This window comes from Salmo salar, chromosome 28 (genome assembly GCF_965601325.2).
Source record: "Salmo salar chromosome 28, fSalSal1, whole genome shotgun sequence".
Classification (NCBI taxonomy): domain Eukaryota; kingdom Metazoa; phylum Chordata; class Actinopteri; order Salmoniformes; family Salmonidae; genus Salmo; species Salmo salar.
Genome location: NC_138318.1, coordinates 17,823,509 through 17,848,368, shown reverse-complemented (window position 1 = coordinate 17,848,368; position 24,860 = coordinate 17,823,509). Strand labels below are relative to the sequence as shown.

At 42.2% G+C, this 24,860-nt stretch overlaps 2 protein-coding genes across 4 annotated transcripts; one reads left to right on the top strand and one right to left on the bottom strand.

The window, feature by feature from the left end:
* Window positions 1-3,939: 3,939 nt before the first annotated feature.
* On the bottom strand, window positions 3,940-24,477 carry tom1l2b (target of myb1 like 2 membrane trafficking protein b). Of its 3 annotated transcripts, XM_082970499.1 has the most exons (15): window positions 24,358-24,477; window positions 23,587-23,671; window positions 22,731-22,959; window positions 20,852-20,986; window positions 20,551-20,748; window positions 20,283-20,399; window positions 19,847-19,980; window positions 19,626-19,674; window positions 17,450-17,621; window positions 17,121-17,244; window positions 16,861-16,939; window positions 7,552-7,611; window positions 7,069-7,105; window positions 6,836-6,985; window positions 3,940-6,660 (listed from the first exon to the last, which is right to left on the bottom strand). In XM_082970499.1, the coding sequence occupies exons 1-14, from the start codon at window positions 24,407-24,409 to the stop codon at window positions 6,843-6,845; spliced, it is 1,614 nt and encodes a 537-aa protein (XP_082826625.1). In that variant the 5' UTR covers window positions 24,410-24,477; the 3' UTR covers window positions 3,940-6,660; window positions 6,836-6,842. The 3 variants fall into 3 exon arrangements, with proteins under 3 accessions (XP_082826625.1, XP_014035176.2, XP_014035177.2); XM_014179701.3 differs by having other exon boundaries at window positions 3,940-6,985; XM_014179702.3 differs by lacking the exon at window positions 7,552-7,611 and having other exon boundaries at window positions 3,940-6,985.
* On the top strand, window positions 12,636-15,405 carry LOC106589569 (E3 SUMO-protein ligase ZBED1). The gene is made up of 2 exons (XM_014179700.2): window positions 12,636-12,937; window positions 13,090-15,405. Exons 1-2 carry the CDS (start codon window positions 12,803-12,805, stop codon window positions 14,746-14,748), a joined length of 1,794 nt encoding a protein of 597 aa, XP_014035175.1. The 5' UTR covers window positions 12,636-12,802; the 3' UTR covers window positions 14,749-15,405.
* Window positions 24,478-24,860: the final 383 nt, after the last annotated feature.

Here is a 24,860-nt window from a genome sequence, read left to right as displayed (position 1 = left end):
AGCGTAATAGCCCTCATTTCCATTTGAACCCGCCTCATTTCATATATCCTCCAGTTAAGTGCCTGCTTGTCCCAGTCAGGAAGCCGTGCAGCTTTAGGTTACAGTTGAAGTCGGAAGTTTACATACACTTAGGTTGGAGTCATTAAAACTTGTTTTTCAACCACTCCTCAAATTTAACAAACTATAGTTTTGGCAAGTCGGTTAGGGCATCTACTTTGTGCATGACACAAGTAATTTTTCCAACAATTGTTTACAGATTATTTCACTTATAACTCACAGCTTGGAAAATTCCAGAAAATGATGTCATGGCTTTAGAAGCTTCTGATAGGCTAATTGACATCATTTGATTCAATTGGAGGTGTACCTGTGGATGTCTTTCAAGGCCTACCTTCAAACTCAGTGCCTCTTTGCTTGACATCATGGGAAAATCAAAAGAAATCAGCCAAGACCTCAGAATAAAATTGTAGACCTCCACAAGTCTGGTTCATCCATGGGAGCAATTTCCAAACGCCTGAAGGTACCACGTTCATCTGTACAAACAATAGTACGCAAGTATAAACACCATGGGACCATGCAGCCGTCATACTGCTCAGGAAGGAGACGCGTTCTGTCTCCAAGAAATGAACGTACTTTGGTGCGAAAAGTGCAAATCAATCCCAGAACGACAGCAAAGGACCTTATGAAGATGCTGGAGGAAACAGGTACAAAAGTATCTATATCCACAGTAAAACGAGTCCTATATCGACATAACCTGAAAGGCCGGAAGAAGCCACTGCTCCAAAACCACCATAAAAAAGCCAGACTATGGTTTGCAACTGCACATGGGGACAAAGATTGTACTTTTGGAGAAATGTCCTCTGGTCTGATGAAATAAAAATAGAACTGTTTGGCCATAATGACCATTGTTATGTTTGGAGGAAAAAGGGGGAGGCTTGCAAGCCGAAGAACACCATCCCAACCGTGAAGCACGGGGGTGGCAGCATCATGTTGTGGGGGTTCTTTGCTGCAGGAGGGACTGGTGCACTTCACAAAATAGATGACATCATGAGGGAGGAAAATTATGTGGATATATTGAAGCAACATCTCAAGACATCAGTCAGGAAGTTAAAGCTTGGTTGCAAATGGGTCTTCCAAATGGACAATGACCCCAAGCATACTTCCAAAGTTGTGGCAAAATGGCTTAAGGACAACAAAGTCAAGGTATTGGAGTGGCCATCACAAAGCCCTGACCTCAATCCTATAGAAAATGTGTGGGCAGAACTGAAAAAGCGTGTGTGAGCAAGGAGGCCTACAACCTGACTCAGTTACACCAGCTCTGTCAGGAGGAATGGGACAGAATTCACCCAACTTATTGTGGGAAGCTTGTGGAAGGCTACCCGAAATGTTTGACCCAAGTTAAACAATTTAAAGGCAATGCTACCAAATACTATTTGAGTGTATGTAAACTTCTGACCCACTGGGAATGTGATGAAAGAAATAAAAGTTTAAATAATCATCCTCTACTATTATTCTGACATTTCACATTGTTATAATATTTTATGTTAAAATAAAGTGGTGATCCTAACTGACCTAAGACAGAGCATTTTTACTAGGATTAAATGTCAGGAACTGTGATAAACTGAGTTTAAATGTATTTGGCTAAGGTGTATGTAAACTTCCGACTTCAACTGTACGTCCCAAATGGCACCCTTTTCCCTATATAGTGCACTATTGTTTTTACCAGGACCCATAGGGATCTGTTAAAAACGTATGCACAAATAGGGAATAGGGTGCCATTTGGGACTCAACCTTAGTAAGACCATAGACAGAACAGAACATGGTGTCCAATTCAACGTTTGATGGATCAATCTGAGACATCCACTTGTTGTTGCAGAGTCAAAGTTATGTAAACCAACTTCAAGAACGTTATCTGTAACAACATCTGGGGTAAACAGCAGGCTGCTTCAAAAAGCTTCTGGATCTCACAGACACGCTAACTATATTATTCACATCATATTGTCCCATATTTCAGAGTTCACACTTCACAGCAGTTGTACTTTGGGTGAAAATAAAAGGATTCATATGCATTTACCATGAAAGGATAGATGAGAAGACCGACATCATGTCCACAGATGACATGACAGAGAGCATGATATTCAACAGTTTCAGAATGTCAGACCTTGACTTTATTTCATTCTTGCTCGCAATTGTAAAGACTGAATTACACAGAGTGTCATCACGACACAGCTCTGTGTTGCATGGAAGGAGCATTGCACACCATGTACACACACATGCAATGCAACTACAATGCACCCCAGCCCTGGTCAACACACACACACAAGTCAGATTTTGCTGCTTTGCTATGAGTGAATGGGCTGATTGATGGTAGTTGGTCCCAGTCCCGATCCTTTCCAGCGCTGCTTGCACATGGCCATTGGCCTCAAACCCAGTTTGGCCAGCAGAGGCTGCTCACAACCTAGAATGGAAACTGTTGTCATGTTTCCATTGAAACTGAAGGGAGAGTAGAGAAGCATACTTTATGACATTCATTCTATTTCGTTTTTTACACTGCCACTATCAGTGGCTTCTACCACAGATGAAAGGTTATCAGTATCTTTGGTACTACTACCTACAGCAAAGATCCATTGTTGGTTATGGAATCCATTGTCCCGGTACCCCCTGTATATAGCTTCACTACTGTTATTTTATTATTGTTGCTCCTTAATTGTTTTTTTCTATTCTTCATTTTTATTTTTTTGTATTCGGCACATGTGACAAATACAAGTTGATTTGATTTGAACAGCACATTGAAAAAGGGGAGGGAAAAGGGGAGGGGCAAGAGACCGTTGAGGTTGATAGAGGCTGGCTGACTGTAGGCCCACTTGTTATTCATTCATGTCGTTGGTGTAAGAAGGCCTATGCTGTGCTCAGACTGCTCCCTCTACACACATACTTTAATCAAGAGCTCTTTGGTTTTAATAATTTAATTGATTAAGAAATCTCTGTATCTATTTCAATCAGTGAGAGTGCAGAGGCAGCTCTCCTCTCTCAGATGTCCTGTTATCACTATCACATTACTGGACAATACTTAAGTACACAATGCAGTACTCAATCTCTTGTGGCATTGCCACATGTTGTTCTTAGGTTAAGAATTCATAAAGGTTTTGATTCCTCTAGTTATTATAATGAAAGTGTTTGTGGGATCGTTCAAACCATACACGTTTTCCAAAATTACAGTGCATAGCGCAGCCTTAAAATAAGGATTATTTTACAAGATTGAGATAATTCAGTGAATAGCCAATATAATATGAAATAACACTCTGCAAAAGACATGCACATTGCCACAAGAACAACATCCATCCATCGCAACATGATATAGATTCATACAATGCAAATAATATTAAGATTTACCTTCTAAAGTGAAATCCACACGGTTATGGAACAGAATAGAACTTGTGGACACATGAAGTCTGCAATCATGTGTAAAACATGAGCTGTACAATATAGCACACCCCTCTTTTTGACCGGGCAAATACAGCAGGCAGAGTGGAGCAGACTGAAGAGCCAGCCATGTTCTAGGATGAGGCGATCCTAAACGACCAATGGGAGAGTCTCTAGACGACTGTCAGTTAGGGCCTGCCCCCCCCCCCCCCAAGGAAGGAATGGGGCTGAGAAAGAAAATGGCCAAGGGGTGAGGATTGGAGGGGATACAGTGGTTCCACAGCAAGATGAATGGTCAGGGGTTACTATAGGCCAACTTACACTAGTGTACTGTCTGTGAGGCAGAAACCATGGGAAGGATTCCTTCTGTTTCCACAGTACTGCACAGTAATGTACTTTGATTTAAAATCATGCACCGCCAAAACTGCACACAAATGTATCAGACAAGAGGTGACAGACTAGAATCAACATAAAACTATAGTATGAAACAAACAAACTATGAAATAAAGTTGGAGCAGATCACGTACTACTATAGTGTTTTATTGGAGTTCAACACATGCATGAGTCAAACAATATAGAGCTAGATAAACTCAGGAAACAGCAGCAGCCTGCACACAAGAACATAAAAGTCCCTTTGTTTAACCATACACACATATTCTTTCTAAGAGCAGGCTTTGAGGTGACCACCTGGCAAGCTAATATTTATATTTGCCTTAATTATACATGATCATGTATACAACCATAGTTCCACTGAGCAAGCCAGACCAATATCAAGCTATACATTTTATACTACGCATACTGGATTGTACACACAGCAATATATTTTTACTCCTCCAATACATCAAATGTATAGGGCTACTGTCTCAGAGCAGGGCAACACTTGTACACGCACACTTTAAGTATTTCCATTCAGAGAGATGGGAAAACCTTTTAATAATGTGCAATGTCAACACTTCTATCAAAGAGTCTTTCAGAAGCGAGGTCCTTTTTCTGACGCCCATGTTGTTTATCAATGTACTGCTGGTTCATCTAACCATGGAAAAAATTTAACTCAATAGGGTTCTTTGCTTACAGTTACAAACAAACCAATCACAGAGTGGACACTTGTCATAAATAGTGACATTAAAAGTTACTGTAGAGTGAAATTTATCCGGTACATTTTTAACATTGAATCAGCATAAGAAATGATCAAACTCCATAAAACAGCAACAAAACATGTTTAACACACAATTCACATGAAAAACCCTAATCTCTCCCATAAAGAAGTTCATGTCATTCTGCTTTTGTACAATAAAACTATTTCAAAAACAGAGATCAGAAGAAAATCCTAAATAAATTACTCCAACACTTCTGTCAATATTTTGCAACATTTTCCATTGATTACAGATATGTTAAATATACCAACCCACAACTAGATATTTTAACAAAATAAGGGTAGAACAAGGTCGTGAGTGACTGTCAAGTGTTACATTGTTTTAAACTCATTGTGATTGTATGAAACAGCATGTGTATTATCATCAAGAAAGAGAATAAAGATCTTGGTTTGCAATACTCAATGTTCTTGCTCATACTAGCAAGTAGTGTTACCGTTTCTGAAAACATGAATGTCACTTCTTCCAACCAGAGACCAAACAGATCCCCTTTTCCTAAATTCCCTTCATGGTATTCATAACCATCCCTTCTATAGGTTCATTCTTTCACGTCCACTTTGTAAAACGTTGGTCCATAAATTAAAGTTATTATTCAATACCAGACATACAATGTTCCGTCTGTTCAGTTTGTAGTGAAGACTACTAAAACAGGGCTTTAACAAGAAACGGTTATCTTTCTCAGACTGACTGATACAGTATTACGTCTGACTGAATCTTACAGTATGATACGGTAGTGCATCCACTATGGATGTGACGCCATCATGCTCAGGTCACATGACTTCTTCTAGACTATGCTTTCCCAGCAGCACTGTACCTGTACTGGTCCTTCAGCATATGGATAAACAGAAAATCATTGTCAGGTAGATGGTACTACTTATTTGTTAAGCTAAACATAACACCGCATTTAACATAACAGTGCATTTTCTTAAGTGATGTTAATTCATCATCTGAAAATAAATCAGAAATCGTATACATCTCCAAAATAACATTCTAGAATTCTAAGCTGGTAAAATAAATCAATCTCTAAAGGCGTAGATAAGATGAGAGCATCAATCCCTAGAAATACTTCATCCCTTGAAAGCAAAATGCCCTGTAGTGTAATTCTGTAGTGGAAAAATCACATTTCCATTTTTCCACTTCCCTTTCCTGTTGATACCCTTTTTGGGTAAAGGCTGTGAAATGTTATATCCAGGTAGAAATACTGTAACAGGCTCCAATGCCCTCATAACAGATCTCCCGTCTTCCACCATTTCTTTCCCTTATTCTGCTTGATTGAATATACACACACAGTGATTCTACATGTCATTATGCTACAGTTATACTAACAAAGCCACACTCAAAACCATGAAGTTAAATTGATGAAACGAGACAACCAGTCAGGAGACAATAGAAAATATAGACTAGGAATTAAACGCATAGTAAAAACATACAATGATCCAGCATATTCCCCATGAATATATCTCATATTTTAACGCTACCTGCCCCCATCTGACCTACAATAAAAAAGGATAACAATAATTGTACCTAGTTTTCATTGAATTCCCTTTGACGACCCTTCAAGGGATTGAAGGGTGGATGGATCTGATAATGCATGCAGTAGAGAAGGGGACGACAGGATAGGGATGGCTTCTTGCTGCCATAACGGAGCAGAATATGGGTAGTACTGTAGGTTGGGTATGTCTCATATTACCCTTCAGAAGAAGACCAGCCCCGGGACAGAGTGAGCTGCTGGTTTAAAAAGATGTCCGCTGTTGTTGATACTACACAGTTCTTCAGAGGCTGGAAACTGTTCCAAACCATCAACTGGTAGATAAGGAATGTTGATTATGGAATAACGTGGCGGTCTTCTCCCGAATGAAGCTGGTTTCTTTCTGAAAGAGGGGGAGGGATATCAAAATCGAGGGTTCCCTTTGTAGTGTAGTAAATCAATGCGTTTCTGGGTAGTAGAGGGTAAGTTTTGAAGGTAGAGAGATCCAGAGGGGGAGGATGAGAAAATATGTGTGTGCTTGTTACAGATAAAAGTCTGGGGACTGAGGTCGTTGGCCAGGTCAGAAGGTTAAAAGGTCTCCTAAGCGAGGGGTTTTCAAACCTCTCCTCTGGGACCCACAGTCGTTCCATGCATTTGAACTATTCAAGAGCTAACACACCTGATTCAACCTGTCAACTAACTATCAAGGCCTTGATTAGGTGAATCAACTGAGCTAGTTCCGGGCTACAACTAAACTGTGAAACGTCTGGGAGTCCCCGAGGAGAGGTTTGAAAACCACTGTACTAAGCGAACAGGGCGTCATCTGGTCTTTCAGCCTTCTTCTTGAGTGAGCCTGTAGTTGCACCAGGGTCACCACTAGGGGGCGAGGGGAGGCTGGGCACCGTCTCTGCTGCCTTCGCCCGCTCCTCCAGAAACTTGTCAAACTCTAGAAGTGGAGGAAGAGAGGGATCAGAGGAGAAGAGGTAAGCATATTACACATGCTAGCCAGAGGTGAATCATGTTTCCTACCTTCACTGGTCACCCCCTCTTCTCCCTCATCTCCTTGCTGTTGAGGAAGTGAAACAAAGTTACACATTTGTCCCTCACTGACCAAAGTGTGGAAACTATTTTAAGGACAATCCAAACTTACACAATCACCCTCACCATAAATCCATTTATGTTAGAGAAGTTCAATAAATACAAAGTATTACCACATTCTTACATCAAATGAATTAAGAAAAAACAACCATGCACCAAAGAGGACAGAAACCCTTCAATACTGAAGTCATTTGTTCAAGCCAGGACACACCGTTAGTATTGAAGACTACACAGGAAGCTACAATGGATCAGACACGTGATTGGTCAAGGATGAGGAAATGTGTTGAAGGACAAAGAAAGTGGAATGTGTTACAATTAGATTTCTGAAGAACAAGCAGTCCAGAAATTGAGGGATGCAACAGGAATAAAGGAGAAGAGAAAAGAAAAGGCAGAATAAAATCATGATGGTCTCACCAAGTCGGTACACAGCCACTCCTCTATGTCATCCATGACAGAGGATTGGCCAACGGGAATCTACAGGGCAACATCATGGACAAACAGTGCAAAAATAAAATAAAAAAACAAAAATCCCAAACAAAATGAAACAAAATGGCAGAGAAAACACAAAAAGAAAATCAACTTAAATATAATTGAAATATAATGCAAAAAGGAATACTAGAAACTCAAACAACGAATAAAAATGCTAACAGACCATTGCATTTGATAAAATGATACAAAGACCTCTGCCATTGATCGATGACATGAAGAAGTACCAATGGCACACATGAAACAGAGAGCCATGCTTTGCAATGCCATGCAGTGACAGTGAATATGAAGAAGCAACATCTTGAAGGCTGTATGAAACGCTGTGGGTGTGGGATGGACATGCACTAGATGAGACTAGTCTGAGTTAGTGTAAGCTTTGGAAGATTGGTTATAGAGGAGGCCAACAGCGCACCACACACACACACACACACACACACACACACACACACACCACAGCCAAGCATTGTGGAAAATAAGGTATTGCCCATAGGGCTGACCCCATTTAGTCGACTGGTCGATTGTTTGGTCGATAGGCTGTTTGTTGGCCAACAGAGATTTTGTTGTTGATCGGTCGCAAATTGATTTCTTTTTTTTTGGGGCACACGAGAAACCTGTGATTCACGCCCGTCTCAGTGAGTGGACTAATCCATTGTGCAGGCTGCGGGGGTGGCACAATCCATCACTAAGACATACTGTATGCGCTACTGAAATGATGCAACACTAATAAAAGATTATTGTATAACAAATGTATTTTCCGAATTGTTTGGCTTATTACGAAACATTTGCCATACATTCCCTTTCATTTAACTGTGTATCCGTCTGATTTCTTTGCGGACGGCACACACAAATGATCCTAATTGTAGCCTACGGTACGTTTAGACCAGAAGAGGTGCCTCTGCTTGACAACTCTTCGCTCCAAAAGATTGGCTGCTTTGTGGGCGTGAACCTATTCAAGTAAGTAAGTAAACACATTTTGAAAATGTACAATTTGTTTTTTTTAACTGGTGTGTTATTAGCTAGCTGGCTAGCTACAGCAGGCCACTGTGTGTAAGGCTAATGAGCTACTTGTTAGCTAGCTAGCCAACATTCCATACTATAGCTAAGTGAAATATCATCAGCTAGTTAGCTTCATATTACACTGAACAAAAATATAAACACGCATCAGCTCAAGAAGCTGATTATACAGCATGATCATTACACAGGTGCACCTTGTGCTGGGGACAATAAAAGGCCACTCTAAAATGTGCAGTTTTGTCACAACACAATGCCCCAGATATAGCTCAAGTTTTGAGGGAGCGTGCAATCGGCATGCTGACTGCAGGAATGTCCACCAGAGCTGTTGCAAGAGAATTTAATGTTCATGTTTACCATAAGCCGCCGCCGACGTCATTTTAGAGAATTTGGCAGTGCATCCAACCGGCCTCACAAATGCAGACCACGTGTAACCACGCCAGTCCAGGACCTCCACATCTGGCGTCTTCTCCTGCGGGATCATCTAAGACCAGCGACCCAGACAACTGATGAAACTGTGGGCTTGTAAACCCGAAGGATTTCTGCACAAACTGTCAGAAACCATCTAAGAGAAGCTCATCTGTATGCTTGCCTTCCTCACCAGGGTCTTGATCCGACTGCAGTTTGGAGTCGTAACCGACTTCAGTGGGCAAATGCTCACCTTCGATGGCCACTGGCACACTGGAGAAGTGTGCTCTTCACAGATGAATCCCGGTTTCAACTGTACTGGGCAGATAGCGTGTTTGGTGTCGTGTGGGTGAGCGGTTTGCTGATGTCAACATTGTGAACACTTTGCCCCATGGTGGCAGTGGGGTTATGGTATTTGCAGGCATAAGCTACAAACAAACACAATTACATTTTAAATCGATGGTAATTTGAATATACAGTGGGTAACGTCAGACAGGTCCACAGTGTCTCCCGACCACTCCTGTCTCAGTCTCCAGTATTTATGCTGCAATAGTTTGTGTGTCGGGGGGGCTAGGGTCAGTCTGTTATATCTGGAGTATTTCTCCTGTCTTATCCGGTGTGAACTCTCTCTCTCTCTCGACAGCAGGCGCAGTAGAGATACTCTGAACGATCGGCTATGAAAAGCCAACTGAGATTTACGCCTGAGGTGCTGACCTGTTGCACCATCTACAACCACTGTGATTATTATTATTTGACCCTGCTGGTCATCTATGAACATCTTGGCCACGTTGTTATAATCTCCACCCGGCACAGCCAGAAGAGGACTGGCCACCCCTCATAGCCTGGTTCCTCTAGGTTTCTTCCTAGGTTCTGGCCTTTCTAGGGAGTTTTTCCTAGTCACCGTGCTTCTACACCTGCATTGCTTCCTGTTTGGGGTTTTAGGCTGGGTTTCTGTATACAGCACTTTGTGATATCAGCTGATGTGATGAGATCCTGAGGCCCATTATCGTGCCATTCATCCACTGCCATCACCATGTTTCAGCATGATAATGCACGGCACAATGTCGTAAGGATCTGTACACAATTCCTGGAAGCTGAAAATGTTCTTCCATGGCCTGCATACTCAGACATGTTTGGGATGCTCTGGATCAACAGCGTGTTCCAGTTCCCGCCAATATCCAGAAACTTTGCACAGCCATTGAAGAGGAGTGGGACAACATTCCACAGGCCACAATTAACAGCCTGATCAACTCTATGCGAAGGAGATGTCTCACACTGCATGAGGCAAATGGTCACACCAGATACAGACTGGTTCTCTGATCCACATCCCTACCTTTTTTATAAGGTATCTGTGACCAACAGATGCATCTTTCTCTTCCCAGTCATGTGAAATCCATGACTTTTTTTAAATGCCCAATTTCCTTATGGTTCATATAACACAGTCAAATCTTCTAAATTGTTTCATGTTGCGTTTATATTTTTGTTCAGTGTAGCTTGTTATAGGCCTATTTATCATTGTAAATTAGACTCATGTTCCAAATAGATTTGTAGACAACAGCAATTGAAGAGGGTGAATGTATTTCCTGCTCCAGCTGTCAGAAAAGGGAGTAGGTGTACTAGTTAGATAAAGCAGGTTGTAGGATGACATTATGAAAAAAATATTCTCCAGTTTTAGGCCCTAGAGAGGAAAAATATGAAGACAGAGATAATATCCAGTGCTTAATTATAATAAAATGAAACCTGTTTCTTTGAGAGCTGTGAAGACCTGTCTGCAGATGAAGATGTATTTATTAAAAGAACCCCATTAGCTGCTAAGGTCACAACTACTCTTCCTGGGGTCCAGCAACATTAAGGCAGTTATATACAATAAAATATTACACTTAACACAACAGGGGTGTTCCCTCAGGCCACTACTCTATCACATATCTACAATGAATGTCCCAAGAGACTGCTTGCACATCCTTGTATGCCATTATGTGTACTTACGTAAGCAAAATGTTGTATACAATACAAAACATACTACAGCAGGCCAATCCTTCTGCAAGAGGTATGCAGGCTTCTGTTCCAGCCCAGCACTAACACACCTGATTTAACTTATCAAACCTAATGGAGTTGATAATCAAGTGTATTATTGCTGCGCTGGACTAGAAGTGTGCTCACCCAGTAGATCAGGGATCAGAGGAGCACGGTTGGCCCCCTCGCGTATGGACTTTTGTTCACCAAGTAATTATGCTTTCGTAATAGCCTACTTACTAAGTTGTCTAACATATACAAATAAGTTAGATTGTACATTTTGATTCATCGAAGTGATGTGTTCAAACTTGTTAACTTAAAATATTATTCAAGATGAACTATTTTCAATGTTCATTCATCACAGATCACAATTCTGCAAAAACAATTGTCTATTATGTCTGTGTTGCTTTCTCAAATGAACATTACCTTTGTGTCCAGTTGTGAGCTCTCCAAATCGTTTTTATTTGATTGTCACTGTCTCAGGGTATCAGCCATGTGAACCCATTATGCAGCTTATCATAATGGCATGCATCACCAATGCAGCCATAGGCCTACAGTATGATGGCATAACGGGTATGTGCAATCAATGTGCCCATTGTCATTGTACATCTGAAGCAGAGAACAGCTAAACTCAGTTTCCATATTGATGAGATCGATAATGCATGAGGCTAAGCGTATTATTATTATTTTTTTTTTTTTCAAAGCTGGCTATTTTTAGGCTAATTAAAAATGTCAAAAGAAAAATGTTGCATGGGGAGTGTTGTAATTCTACCTCGTTTACTTGCCGAGAATGATTTTAGAACACAGAGACAAAAATCAGAATATCAAATGGCATGGAGGATTGCAGAGATGATGTTGATCAAATCAAATTTAAAATGTGTCACATGCACCGAAGACAACAGACCTTACAGTGAAATGCTTACTTACATGGTGGGTCAAGAGATTTGCAAAGCTACAATTTCCTTTACCCATTCATGTGAATGTAGGCCTATTTATTTTACAGGAAGTAAGCTATAATTATCAATGTCATTAGACAATGAAAGAGCCATAAGATAATGAAAATCATAATGTTAAGATACCATAACCCAATTAGTAGCATATTACATGGGAAATACAAGCTTAGCGCAGAACTTACAATGTTATAGTTTCTGTTACTGGTGATTTCTATCCTTTGGTGGGAAATTTCACAATTTGGTGACTTTGATCATAGTTTTGATGTCTAGGTTGCTTCATGTTCATAGCTAGCTAGCAGCACAAGCAAACAATGTGCAAATCTCTTCACCCACCAACAGCAAAAATCTCTGCAATCCTCCTCCATGCCATTGCCCTTATGATTTTGTCTCTGTATTCTAGCAAAGCAAAATCATATAGAACTGGAAAACCTGACACAGCAATGATTGACGTTCCTCCATCTGTTTTGGTTGTGCTTGTCTGGAACTAATGACAGGTGGAACAGTTCCATAAAAAGGAAGATTTAAGCAAATATCTGCCCCTCACCTGATTGGTTAACAGCAGCGGTGGCCGCGTACAGTTTGCATAAAGTAGAGCTGAACTTTCTATCGCACTACTAGCAGGGTTCACGCCGCTCACCTTCCCCGCTCACCTTCCCACAATCCCCTGTGCATCGCTCCGCGTGCTCCCGTTAAATGAATGGGGGCGGAACTTAGTCTGGCGAATTCGGAAGCGGTGTAAACCCTACCAGTACATACCGTAGCTACTTCATACTCTCATTAGGCCAAACTAAGACATGTCGAAAAGGTCTGTAGTATGGCAGCATTTCATTGTAGTAATGGATGACGCCAAAAAAGTGGAATGCAAACTCTGCAAACAGCGGTTTGCTTACCATAGTTCGACAACGAATATGACATATCACTTGAAAACAGTAAGTTAGCCTACTTTGTTTTTCTAGTTGCATGCCAAAACATTGACAGGGTTTATATGCATGTGAACATCTCCAAATAATGTAATAACAATGGTATACATAATTCATTCAAATGTAGGCCTACTTAAATGTTAAACTTCGTGTATTTATAGGCGCATCCCCAGTACAGCACGAGCGCCTCAGCTGCTAGCTCAGGTTTAACCCAAACCAATTTGGACCAGAATTCCCCAATCTCAGAAAAAAGAAAGAGAGAGATAACCGATGGTATCGTGGACTTCATTGCCTTGGACATGCGGCCCGTTAACCTGATAGAGGGCGTGGGATTTAAGGACATGATGAAAATCTTGGAGCCTGGTTACACTGTTCCAAAGAGAGAGACCGTTATGCATGCTCTGACAGCGAAATATGAGAACACAAAAGAGAAGGTTTTGGAGTCTATCAAAAACAGCCAGGCAGTAAGTTTTACAACCGACATGTGGACCTCACTGAGAATGGAGTCTTACATGACCGTAACTGCCCATTTCATTACGGAGGCCTGGGGACTGCAGTGTCTTGTGCTGGAGACAAAGCAAATGGAGGAGAATCACACCGCCGCCACCATTGCGCAGAGACTTGGCGAAGTGGCCGACAAATACGACATCCCAGGATGTAAAAGGGTCGCTGTGGTACACGACAACGCCGCAAATATGGTTTTGTGTGCAGATATACTGGGGCGGGAGGAGAAATGGGCAGGCGTTAAAGGAATCAGATGTGCTGGACACACCTTACAGCTGTGCATCAACGCCACTCTCAATCAAGACCCCATCTGTCGCACTGTGGTTGCAGCCAGACACCTTGTGGCTCATTTTAAGAAGCGAACAAAAGCCAGAAAGGGACTAAAGGAGAAACAAAAAGAACAAAAGGTGGTTGAACATGTCCTGATCCAAGACGTTTCCATGCGGTGGAATTCTTCTCAGACCATGTTAGCGCGTCTGATAGAACAGAGATGGCCTGTAACAGCAGTGCTCTCCGACCCCAACTACACTGGGAAAAATGAACGCAACCTTAATCTCACCCCAGCGCAATGGGACATGGCAGAGGACATTTCAAATGTGCTGAAGCCCATTGTCACCCTGACTGAGCTGCAGTCCGAGGAGGAAAATGCGTCCTTATCTGCAACCATACCCATGCTGGCCAACCTCAAACGCCGCCACTTGGCACTAGTGGAGGACGACAGCCCCACCACTAAGAGTCTTAAAACAAGGCTGGTGGAGGAATCTGACAAAAGATGGCAGGTCAAAGACCGACTTTTTGAGAGTAGTATATACGTCCAAGCAGCAGTCGTAGACCCCCGCTTCAAGCTGCTTTCGTTCCTTGACGACGCAAAACGGGACGTAGCCTATATCAACGTGTCCCAGCTGGCCGACCGGTTGAGCGCTGAGGGAGACAGCTCTACACCCACGGATGAAGAGGTACCCGCACCAAAAAGAAAGAAAACGGACAAGGAGCGGGAGATTGATATGCTAATGTGTGGAGATGAGGGAGAGAAGGAGTTTCAGGGGGATAGCAAAAAAGAAGTTAAGTATTATCTCCAAGATAGAACGAAAGTCGACGCTGGACCACTAGCTTGGTGGGGGAAAAATGAGGACAGGTATCCGAAGCTGGCCAGAGCTGCGAAATACCTCCTCTCGATTCCGGCGACCTCCACTCCATCAGAACGGATCTTTTCCAAGGCAGGGTTTATATTCAATAAAACGAGGAGCTGCCTTCTGCCCGAAAATGTTGACAAGCTGGTGTTCCTGTCGCATAACTTGAAAAGATTAGGGAAGTAGGCTACCAAGTCTGTGCAAGTAGGCTAGTCCGATACAGCTGACAGATGGAGAAGATGAAGCTATTATGCTAAATGTTTGGAATATCCTATGCTTATTTTTGTAGCCTAGGCCAATACGAGCCATTTTATATGTTCAGCATTATAGTTTAAGTTGATACAATTTGGAGCTACAACTTGCCCTTTATTTTCTTATTCATGCATTTTAGTCATAATTAAACATTTACTGTTCAACTCTGTTGATTGAATACTAGGCCTGCTGCTCATTATTTTAATTAAGCACAATTTAAAAATTGTTATGACCTTAATTGGATATTTCCATATTTGAGAGAGAGAGCCGGTGATAAGCTTAGCTTTTGTTAACCTAGGCTACTGTAGGTATACTTCAGATTGTTTAAGTATGATAAAGACCTTAGAAAGTTGTTACCTGGTGGTGGTAAAAACAATAACGCCCCTGTGGTGTATAATCAGAGGTCCAGGCAGACAAAATATGAAATGTTCATTTCTAGTGACTTGAAAAAGACATGGGCAAATTTACAAGGCTTTAGATGGGCCTTGCAGAGTTGCATGGCACAGTCCAATCTGTTTTAGGGCCACGGCCATTCATACTGTACTGCACACCAGTGTGACATATGTTCAATTAAACAACCATTTTGTACTCCCTCTGCTACTGTATGAGTAATTTCCTAGTATTTCTAACTTCCCATGTCAGGTTGTTACTACTGCTGCTCTACGTACTGTATGGGTTGAAACTAAAACATAATATTTTCAACTTAGTAACCAGCAACATGCACAGTTAAACTGATATATAAAAAAAGTAGGCATGAAAGGTCAAACAAAAGTTCATGAAGCTCCACTCTACAAAAGTATCACAAAATATGGCTGCCTCTCTCCTGCATGATATGAACACATGAAAGACACCCGAGACCATTGGGGGGGAGGGAGAGAGAATTCACAAAAATCTGAACTCATCATGAGAGGCTGAAGTAGCTCTCTGGTTTGTGTACCGACATCCATACCCACACCTGGAGTCAGAGCTGGCCCTAGCCTTCTGGGGGCCCTCCCCACCGTTGTAATTCAACCATGATTAGTAGTAAGTTTAGATAGCTGGCTAGACAATTTTACCAATATAAAATAAATAAATAAAGAAATGTAGCTCACATGGGCTAATTGAGTGACTCAGTGACTGACAGGAAAAACTACTGATGCACAACCACATTTCCAAATTGCACTTTGTGTATTCTACTATTCCAACTCTCAAAAGTAAGTTCAGTGAGTTATTAAAATGTTTATTTGACTTGCTTCTAACATTAGGGGGGCATGTCCCTCAATTTCCCCTTCTAAAGTTCTAAGGAAAGGGGAATGGAACAATAATCAAATCAACATCAAATGGTATTCTCTCATCCAGCAGCCTTTTCCTGACATGTCTGTGTAGCACACAGTTCCCCACTCCTCTGCCACAGGTGTGTGGAACTGGCTCATTAGGAGTGCTGTTGTGGGTGTGGTGCGCGGCCGATGCAGTGGCCCTCCAAGATGCTCACTGAAGATTCAGTTCAGCTCTTTCTCCAGCGTTGGATAGCGGTTGCTGTCCACCGTTCTGAAAGAACCTTCAGTGCGCCGTTGAATTGGGTCGTGAACAGGTTCTTGATCTCTGGCTCCCTCTTTCATAATTTTTGTTTGAATTATTTCAACAGTGTGCTTAAAGCATCAGACAAGCTCGGTGCATATAGTTAGTTTTCTGAAAACACATAGGGTGTGTCTATGTATGGAAAAATGCACATTTAAAATAGTTCCACCAATCGATTGGTCGGTTGACTAAGATTATTATATCAAAAAAAAAATTAACGTCAAGGACAGCCTTTCCGACAGTTTAACAGCACATTGTATGTAAAAGTTAAACGTCATCCTTAGTGATGTTAGGGGCGGCAGGTAGCCTAGTGGTTAGAGCGTTCGGACAGTAACCGAAAGGTTGCTAGATTGAATCCCCAAGCTGACATTCAGCTCCTGAACAAGGCCGTCATTGTAAATAAGAATTTGTTCTTAACGGACTTGCCTAGTTAAATATTTTTTTTTATAAATAATACACTTCCAAAGAGGTTGGCCAGCCAGTACTCACCCCTCCTGCAGGCTGCTGCCTGACTTCCAGAAGAGGCAGCCCAATCCCACATACAGCATTAACGTCCTCTAGAGGAGCTCTGCCAGGAGAGAGCTAGTGTTCAATGACCAGACAAACACAACATTCAGATAGAAATGTATTGTGTGGAACATATCATTATCAGTCTTGTAGAATAGAGAATTGTGTATGCTCTACCCATTACAAGCCTAGGAGGTAAGGGCTAGTCTCTGAATGGGATACCAAGTGTGATGCGTTCTTACGTCACGAGTGTCTCGGTGGTCAGAGGCAGAGCTCCAGTCCTGGTCTGGGCGAACATGTCAAAGTCGTCCTGAGGCTTACAGCTGGGCAGAGAGCTCAGAGTGCTGCTCACACTGTCACCCACATCTGAGGCACAACAAAAGGACATCAGTTATATTGTTCAGACATAATAAAATATGAATTGCATGTGTTAAGAACATGTTATTTTGCTGAATAACCTGGTATATAGGTCAAAGAGAACAAATTAATCAGCACTCTTACAGTAGATTTGTCTTTTACTAAATAGACTTGGATGGGGTGTATGTACAGTAACAGAGTCCAGGGAACATACCAAGGCCGGCTAGCCGAGAGGCCAGGGAGGCAGGTGATGAAGGCCGTGCAGCCGGGGCGGTGTAGAAAGGGGGCAGGCTGGACGGGGGAGTGGTGGTGACCATGTTGCTGACGACAGCAGGAGAGCCAGGGCCCAGGTCTATCAGGTTGTCCTCTGTAGCCTCACTGAGGACCTGCAAACCAGAGATATGAGAATGAGTGTGAGAGCGCGCGTGAGGGAGAGTCAAATCAAAATCAAATTTTATTAGTCACGTGCCAAATACAACAGGTGTAGACCTTACAGTGAAATGCTTACTTACGAGCCCCTAACCAACAATGCAGTTTAACAAAAACACAGATAAGAATAATAGATAAAAGTAACAAAAGTATTTAAAGAGCAGCAGTAAAATAACAATAGTGAGACTATATACAAGGGGGTACTGATACAGAGTCAATGTGCGGGGGCACCAGTTAGTTGAGGTAATATGTACATGTAGGTAGTTATTAAAGTGACTATGCATAGATGACAGAGTAGCGGTGGTGTAAAGGGGGGAGGGGCACTGTAAATAATCTGGGTAGCCATTTGACTAGATGTTCAGGAGTCTTATGGCTTGGGGGTAGAATATGTTTAGAAGCCTCTTGGACCTAGACTTGGCGCTCCGTGTGGTAGCAGAGAAAACAGTCTGACTAGGGTGGCTGGAGTCTTTGACAATTTTTAGGGCCTTCCTCTGACACCGCCTGGTATAGAGGTCCTGGATGGCAGGAAGCTTGACCCCGGGCCGTTCACACTACCCTCTGTAGTGCCTTGTGGTCGGGGGCCGAGCAGTTGCCATACCAGGCAGTGATGCAACCAGTCAGGATGCGCTCGATGGTGCCGCTGTAGAACCTTTTGAGGATCTGAGGACCCATGACAAATCCAAATCTTTTCAGTCTCGAGGGGGAATAGGTTTTGTCGTGCCCTCTTCATGACTGTCGTGGTGTGCTTGGACACGTTGAAGAGTATGAAAGACCACTTTTAGGAGCCCACTCCAAACCAACTGCCAATTACATTTCCCATTATAGTCACTACAACAAACAAAGCGACAAACTAGTCGCGAAGGGGAGGGGGAATTACACAAAAAGGGCCCGACACCTGGCATTTGTTTTGTTCATCAATTTGACCAACAACAAAATGATTAGCTAGAACAGAAAGGTTCAGGCAAATAAAGCACATACGAATGTGAGAGGTCAAGGAAAATCCTAGGTTAGCTGGAGAAAAGCATGAATATGCCCATGAATGAGGAACAGTTGTAGTTTGTGGGAGTTTTGGTTAAGGGGGTAGGTACTCAGCCAGAAACAGTTAGTAAGAGAAATGCAATAAGATTTGATTGTGGTGAAGAATGAGCTGTTGTGTGCCTCTATGATTTGTGTGCAGCGCCTAGTTGCCACAGAAACAAACTTTGCACTGGGTGTCGTTTTTTCTTTTGGCTGTGTAAGAGAACCTTGAGAAAGATGGGTGGTTGTGGGGTAGGGGGCATCTTTAGACATTAGGTAGATGTTGCCCCTTAGGCACAGATCTACGATCAGCTTACCCTCCCTGAATCCCAACTTTAACCATACAGGGAGGAAAAATCTAAACTGATCTTAGATCAATGTCTAGCGGCAACTGCATCATACGCCTAGCTTTCAGACTGTCTCTGGGTCTGTTACTGAGGGGGCTGTGCAGTTAAAACATGCCATATGGAGCAGATGGGATATACAGGGTCAATATCATTCATTGATGTTTTAACAGTGTCACTTGGTGTCCAAATACATGTGACATACTAATTATGGGGGTGACTTTCATACTTGCCTGTTTTAGCTAGCCATAAAGAAAAAATTACCATTAACATGCCTGGGCAACACGCCACAGTCAGCATGGGCATGATATTAATGGTACGGACAGCGACAGATGATCTAACATGCCTTAGCCTACATCTCTAGACAGAACAGTCGGTCTTTTAGTCAGACTCAACGACGTTACAGAATGAAAACTTTTGTAAGAAACAGGCATGCTATGGAAGACAAAGTATCAAGCAGAGATGGGAATAATATGATGCAAAGTATCAAATAGGAATAACATTATGCATTTGCATGCGTCAACCATGTACAAATAAGGAAGTGATGTCCTAGTTTGTGTTTGTGGGGGTTACTGCCTATGGCCGTCACTGCTAACTCACCCCATTGTTGATACCCTGAGATGCTCTGCCTGACCGGAACCTCTCGTACCTGAGAGAAAAATTTAAATAACATATCAAAATAACTGGTCCACGCTTGTTCATAACGACTGTGTTACATGAAGTCATCCATGCCTCTCATAGGAGAAAGGTGTTATTTGAGACAAATGTTAGCCATCGCTCAGTGATGAGAGATGTTAGTGTATGTGTGGGAGCTAGCCTACCTGTCGTAGCGTAGGAAGATGTTGTTGAGGTCGTCGTTGACGTGCAGTAGTTCCTCTGTGACCTCCTCGTTAGACACACAGGAGATGAGCTCCACTATCCTCTGCTGCATGGCCCGGCATGTCCGGTTCAGCTCCTACAAACAGCACACAGGTTTACACACAGCAGCATTACCCAGTCTGACTGTATAAAGGGCTAGACCCGGAGTTGTAAGAGATCTGAAAGGATCTGATGGCATTAGTGCTTTCATTGTGTACCAACTGCAGAAAAAGGAAACTACCTGTACCAACATTGAAAGCATTCTCTCTAGTGGCCTGTGGGAATACCCTTTTCTGTCAATCATCTTTCCTGTTTGTCAAGAAACCAGACCCTATAAATGAACTAACAATACCAGGGTCGAAGCTGACGTCATACAGAGAAAGGGGGTTGGAGTCTAACCTGCAGGAGCTCGTGGTCCGAGGGGTCCTCCTGTCCAGGAACCATCTCTGTCAGCATCTCTGACATCACCTTGGTGTTGCCACGCACGATGTCCAGCTCACTGCGCAGCCGGCAGATCTGGACAGCAGAGGGAATAACATGCCAACTCCTCTCAGATCCATCTCCTTGAACCTTAGAATGCAAGCTATCCAGAAAATGTTTAAATACTTTTCACAAATCTGTGAAGGGAACAGATCTTGCAACTAATGGCTATTCACTGACTCAGTACCTGTTCAGGTGAGGGGTTGATAGACCCAGAGGCACCAAGGTTGGGGACCTGAGGGGTGGAATAGGTGGGAGGGACAGATGCTGCAAAGGGTGGGGCGGAGACAGCATGGGGAGGAGGCTGCTGGTGGGGGATAGGCTGGGCTGGGGGAGGGGCGGTGGCCTTCAGTGTGGGTTGGTTCACCTCAGAGCCAGTCGACAGCTTTAAATGAGAAAATAAATAAACATTACAACAAAATAGTAGATGGATTCTCATACTCAATATAGAGTAAGGAAATGCATGCAAATGGAAGTGACCGTCCTACTCGTTGAGGAGTGTGGATTGGAGACAGGGTCTCCAGGTCAGACATGGGGAACTCGATGCCTTTCCTCTTCAGCTCCTCATAGATATGGACCACACCCGTCAGGTCTGGACTACTCCTGAACGCGTCAGCCCACGCCTGGGAGACGGGTCGAATGAGAAAGACAAACGTTATCTTAACCTTGTCATGTCTCTCAGTGCTTTATTCAGGTAGCCCTTTACACTTGTACCCATATACGGGTTGAAAATGGCAGATTTTGACACCGATAAACGCCTTAATTGGAACACAGTGGCTGCACAGTAAAATCCTATACATGATGTCAGAGCTCTGGCTCTGCGCTTCACAGGGAAAGGCTGTAAATGAAAGAAGACTATGTATTTTGAAAGAGACATTCCCATATTATACTAAATAGTGCTTTGATGTCATAAAAGCAAGAAAAACACCCATGAGTCCAAATGTGCACTCCACATTTCCATATTATAAAACTCATGTCATAGTGTCAACGTTTATGATCACTATGTTTGATGTAATTACAAGATATGGCGTCACCCTGGGTTGTTCTGAACAGAATGAGTCTGTCTATTGTGAAGAAAATTTGCCACGGTACACACACCTCAATACACTCATGACTCATTTCAATGCGCAGTAAAATAATGAGCCGTTTCCTGAATTGCACTGTGAAAGCCCAACACCGTAACATTGTATAACTTAGCTAGTCACCTGAACCAGATTCACAACGGACAGTTTTTTTGGATTGCATAAACAATTGTGTGATGGCGGGGATGCAAAGTGTGCTTGCTCCATTTCCTCAAGTGCACAGCTGGGGGGGGGGGGGGGGGGGCACATTATAGTTTAAGACTTTTCTTTGAGTCATAAGTGCATTTAAATGACTTAGGAACTGTGCACACTTGAGGTGAGGTGTGTGACCAACTGGAAACACCAGTTAGTCCGCTCACTCAGACCCTTATTTAGTTGTCTTATGTTGCACTTATACATCATTTTCCTGGAATATTCTTATGTTACAGAAATGTATCCAGAGTATTTTCAGATTTTGATGTCAACAAATGATGCGAAAAGTACAGTAACGTAAAATGCAACTAAAAATCAACAGTTTGGATTCAGTCTTGTGTCAGGTGAACTGTTGTCCTCACCTTTGGTCTAATAATTTTTCCAGAATCTCTTAACTATTACTTTTCAATCGCTACCATGGTTATGCATATGCTTTTCATTTCTCTAGAAGAAACATTTTAATTTAGCCCTATTCATACATGTGTAGAGAATTAACTGGTCAAAGTATTTAGGTCAAGGGTGTCACAAATGACATTTACACTATCACAAAAGCTCTTATTGGCTGAGCTAGGAAGCATGTGAGCATCTTGGGTGTATCATTACACATTCATCCTTGTGAGAAAACAGTGCCGCGTTTGTAATAACACTTGCATGTGGTCTGGTGAAAACCATTCAAGTTCCAGCAACAGCCGCCATCTTAGTGGGAAACTAGAGGCCACCGGAGGCAATCGGCCAGGGTTACCTAAGATCCCCATGGTAACCAGAGAACACCTGGCTGCAGGTAGCACAACACCTGAGGCTCTGCCTGAAGAACACTGGATCCCCCAGGGCTGCAGCCACAGGCAACCAACACCTTTCTCTCCTCAACTAGCTCATTCAAAGCAGTACAATATTCTCTGAAAGCACTTCCATCTATTTGCTCAAGGACAAACTATCATCATCATCATCTCCTAACACAACTCTGTCAGAATACTTAAAAAAAGTGGTTTATCAATAAAAGCGTCTTCAATTAGCTTTATCACCAAAGTTGTCACAAATAAATAAAAACATGTCATGCATAAACTCTCTCACCCATAAGTGCGTGATCCCTTACCTGGATCAAGGCGAGCACTTTGTCTTGTACGATAGTGGGAGGGTTGTTTTTGGGGGAGATGATTTTTACAAGCACGCCGTCTATGAAGTCTCTGCTGGTGACAAGGGCATGAAAACGATGACCGCAGTTCTTCACACATGTCTCCAGGACGGTCAGTGCCAGCATCACCTCCCTGTAGTTCTTGTTCCCGTTCAGCCTCTTCTTCATTGCCCTGATGGCATCCTTGGGCCTGCAGCATCAAACCGCAAAGAACAGGGTCAGATTGGGAGAAGACAGACACACATGATAACTACAACATGATAACTATAACATACCATCTACTACAGCGTTGTAACTGCACCACCAAGCATCATTTCACCATTTTGACTGAAATAATGTTATTAATACTTTAAAGGATTTACTAAAAATTGTCTAGGCTACACTATAATGCAGATACATCATTAACAGTGGTAGGTGTGGCCTTCCCTTGAATTTCTGATACAGAGGGCTTTAACAAACTGATGTCATATTATGAGATAACTGGGAGTAGGGGTAAATCCACCTTCCCTAATTTAACACCCACTTATCAAACAGAAAATGGACTTCAACACTTTTACAAACAAGTTTAATGGACCAGATAGCTATCCAAGCCCTAGATAGTAGGCCAGCACTTGGATCAAATCCATTATTGCTTCTGATAAGAGGCAAGGCAAACTGAGCAAGAGACCTTCACAGAGAAAGTGTGGCCATATTCACATGTAGTTAAGTCACTACAGACAAATTATCAAGTCCATGTCACACAGCTCCAGAATAGGTCTAAAGTGTGTTTTTTAATTCACATAATTCATTAGCCTAGTTTATGCACTTTTCTACTCACCCATCCTCGGTTTCATTGATGATGTCACATATTTCCATATTGAGGGCCCAGTCCTCACTCTGAAGGGAGCCATCAGTGGCTCTCTCTAAAGACAGAACATTAAATTCCCTCTCGTCAGAGCAGTAGAAAATTGTCATTTGAAAACAATATCCTTTTCACGATTGCAATGATCACACATGCTAACTTATTAGCTAGCTAATTAGCGCAGTAACAGCAACGCTATACTAATTTAGCTAGCTAACTTACTAACTTAAGTTAGTTACCCAGTCATGTACTGGGTAGGCTTGCTATGCCCCCATGCCTTGGGTTCTCGAGAGCTGGCTAGCTAATTTAGCAGTGGTCCAGCTGTCAAATACATGACATACCACATGGTTCATTCGAATAGCTAGCCAGCCACATACAAACAGCTATCGCGACCAGATACAGACAGTAACGTTAGTTAACGTTAGCTAGTTAAACTTAAGTAGCGAGTGTAAATGAATAAGGTGCAACAAACGGAATATGCCCACCACGACCTAGCAAGATTACCACGAACTATTGCTTATGCTTACATTGATGAATATATAACTAGTTAACAACATATTTATTACCAAATATCTGAAGCTAACCAGCTTGGAAATAACCAAAATGAATGCTAGTCAACTGGTTAGCGACGCGTATGGGTCGATAGCCAATGAAGTTAGCTAAGTAAGAATGAAATGTCATGACGATTCAAAAACGTGAAACACGATTATCTACAGATTCCTTTCAATTACAGTTTGTTTAACTTACCAATACAATGTCCCACCGGAGTACTGTATGGATTTCCCAAAAGGAACTCCATCTTGATCGACAACAAACAATTTGTACGAGTCAGTTAATGGAAAAGGTACAGTAAGCCCCGCCCATCAAGCAATTTCATTGGCAGAGACATCCAGTAGGTCAATCTGATTGGGCAGCATAAACGTCGATCATTACATTGCAGACTATAGTAAATAATGGCAACCATCACTGCATTCATGAATCTAAAACAGGACTACATGAAGAAAAACGAGATTAAAAAAAAGGTAATGGTGAAAAAATGTTTGTGTCTTATTTCCAATATGGTTATGTAAACAGTAGATTTTACAATCTGGCAGTGCACACAATCCAAAGTATGTTTACATAGAAAACTTCTCATATCCACAAGTGATTTTACATTAGGATTTCAAAATGTTTGCTTTCAAAAATAACAGAACAGTGTTTCCATGTGTCATTTTTATTCTAATGCATTTAGGGTTTGATTCAATGTAGTT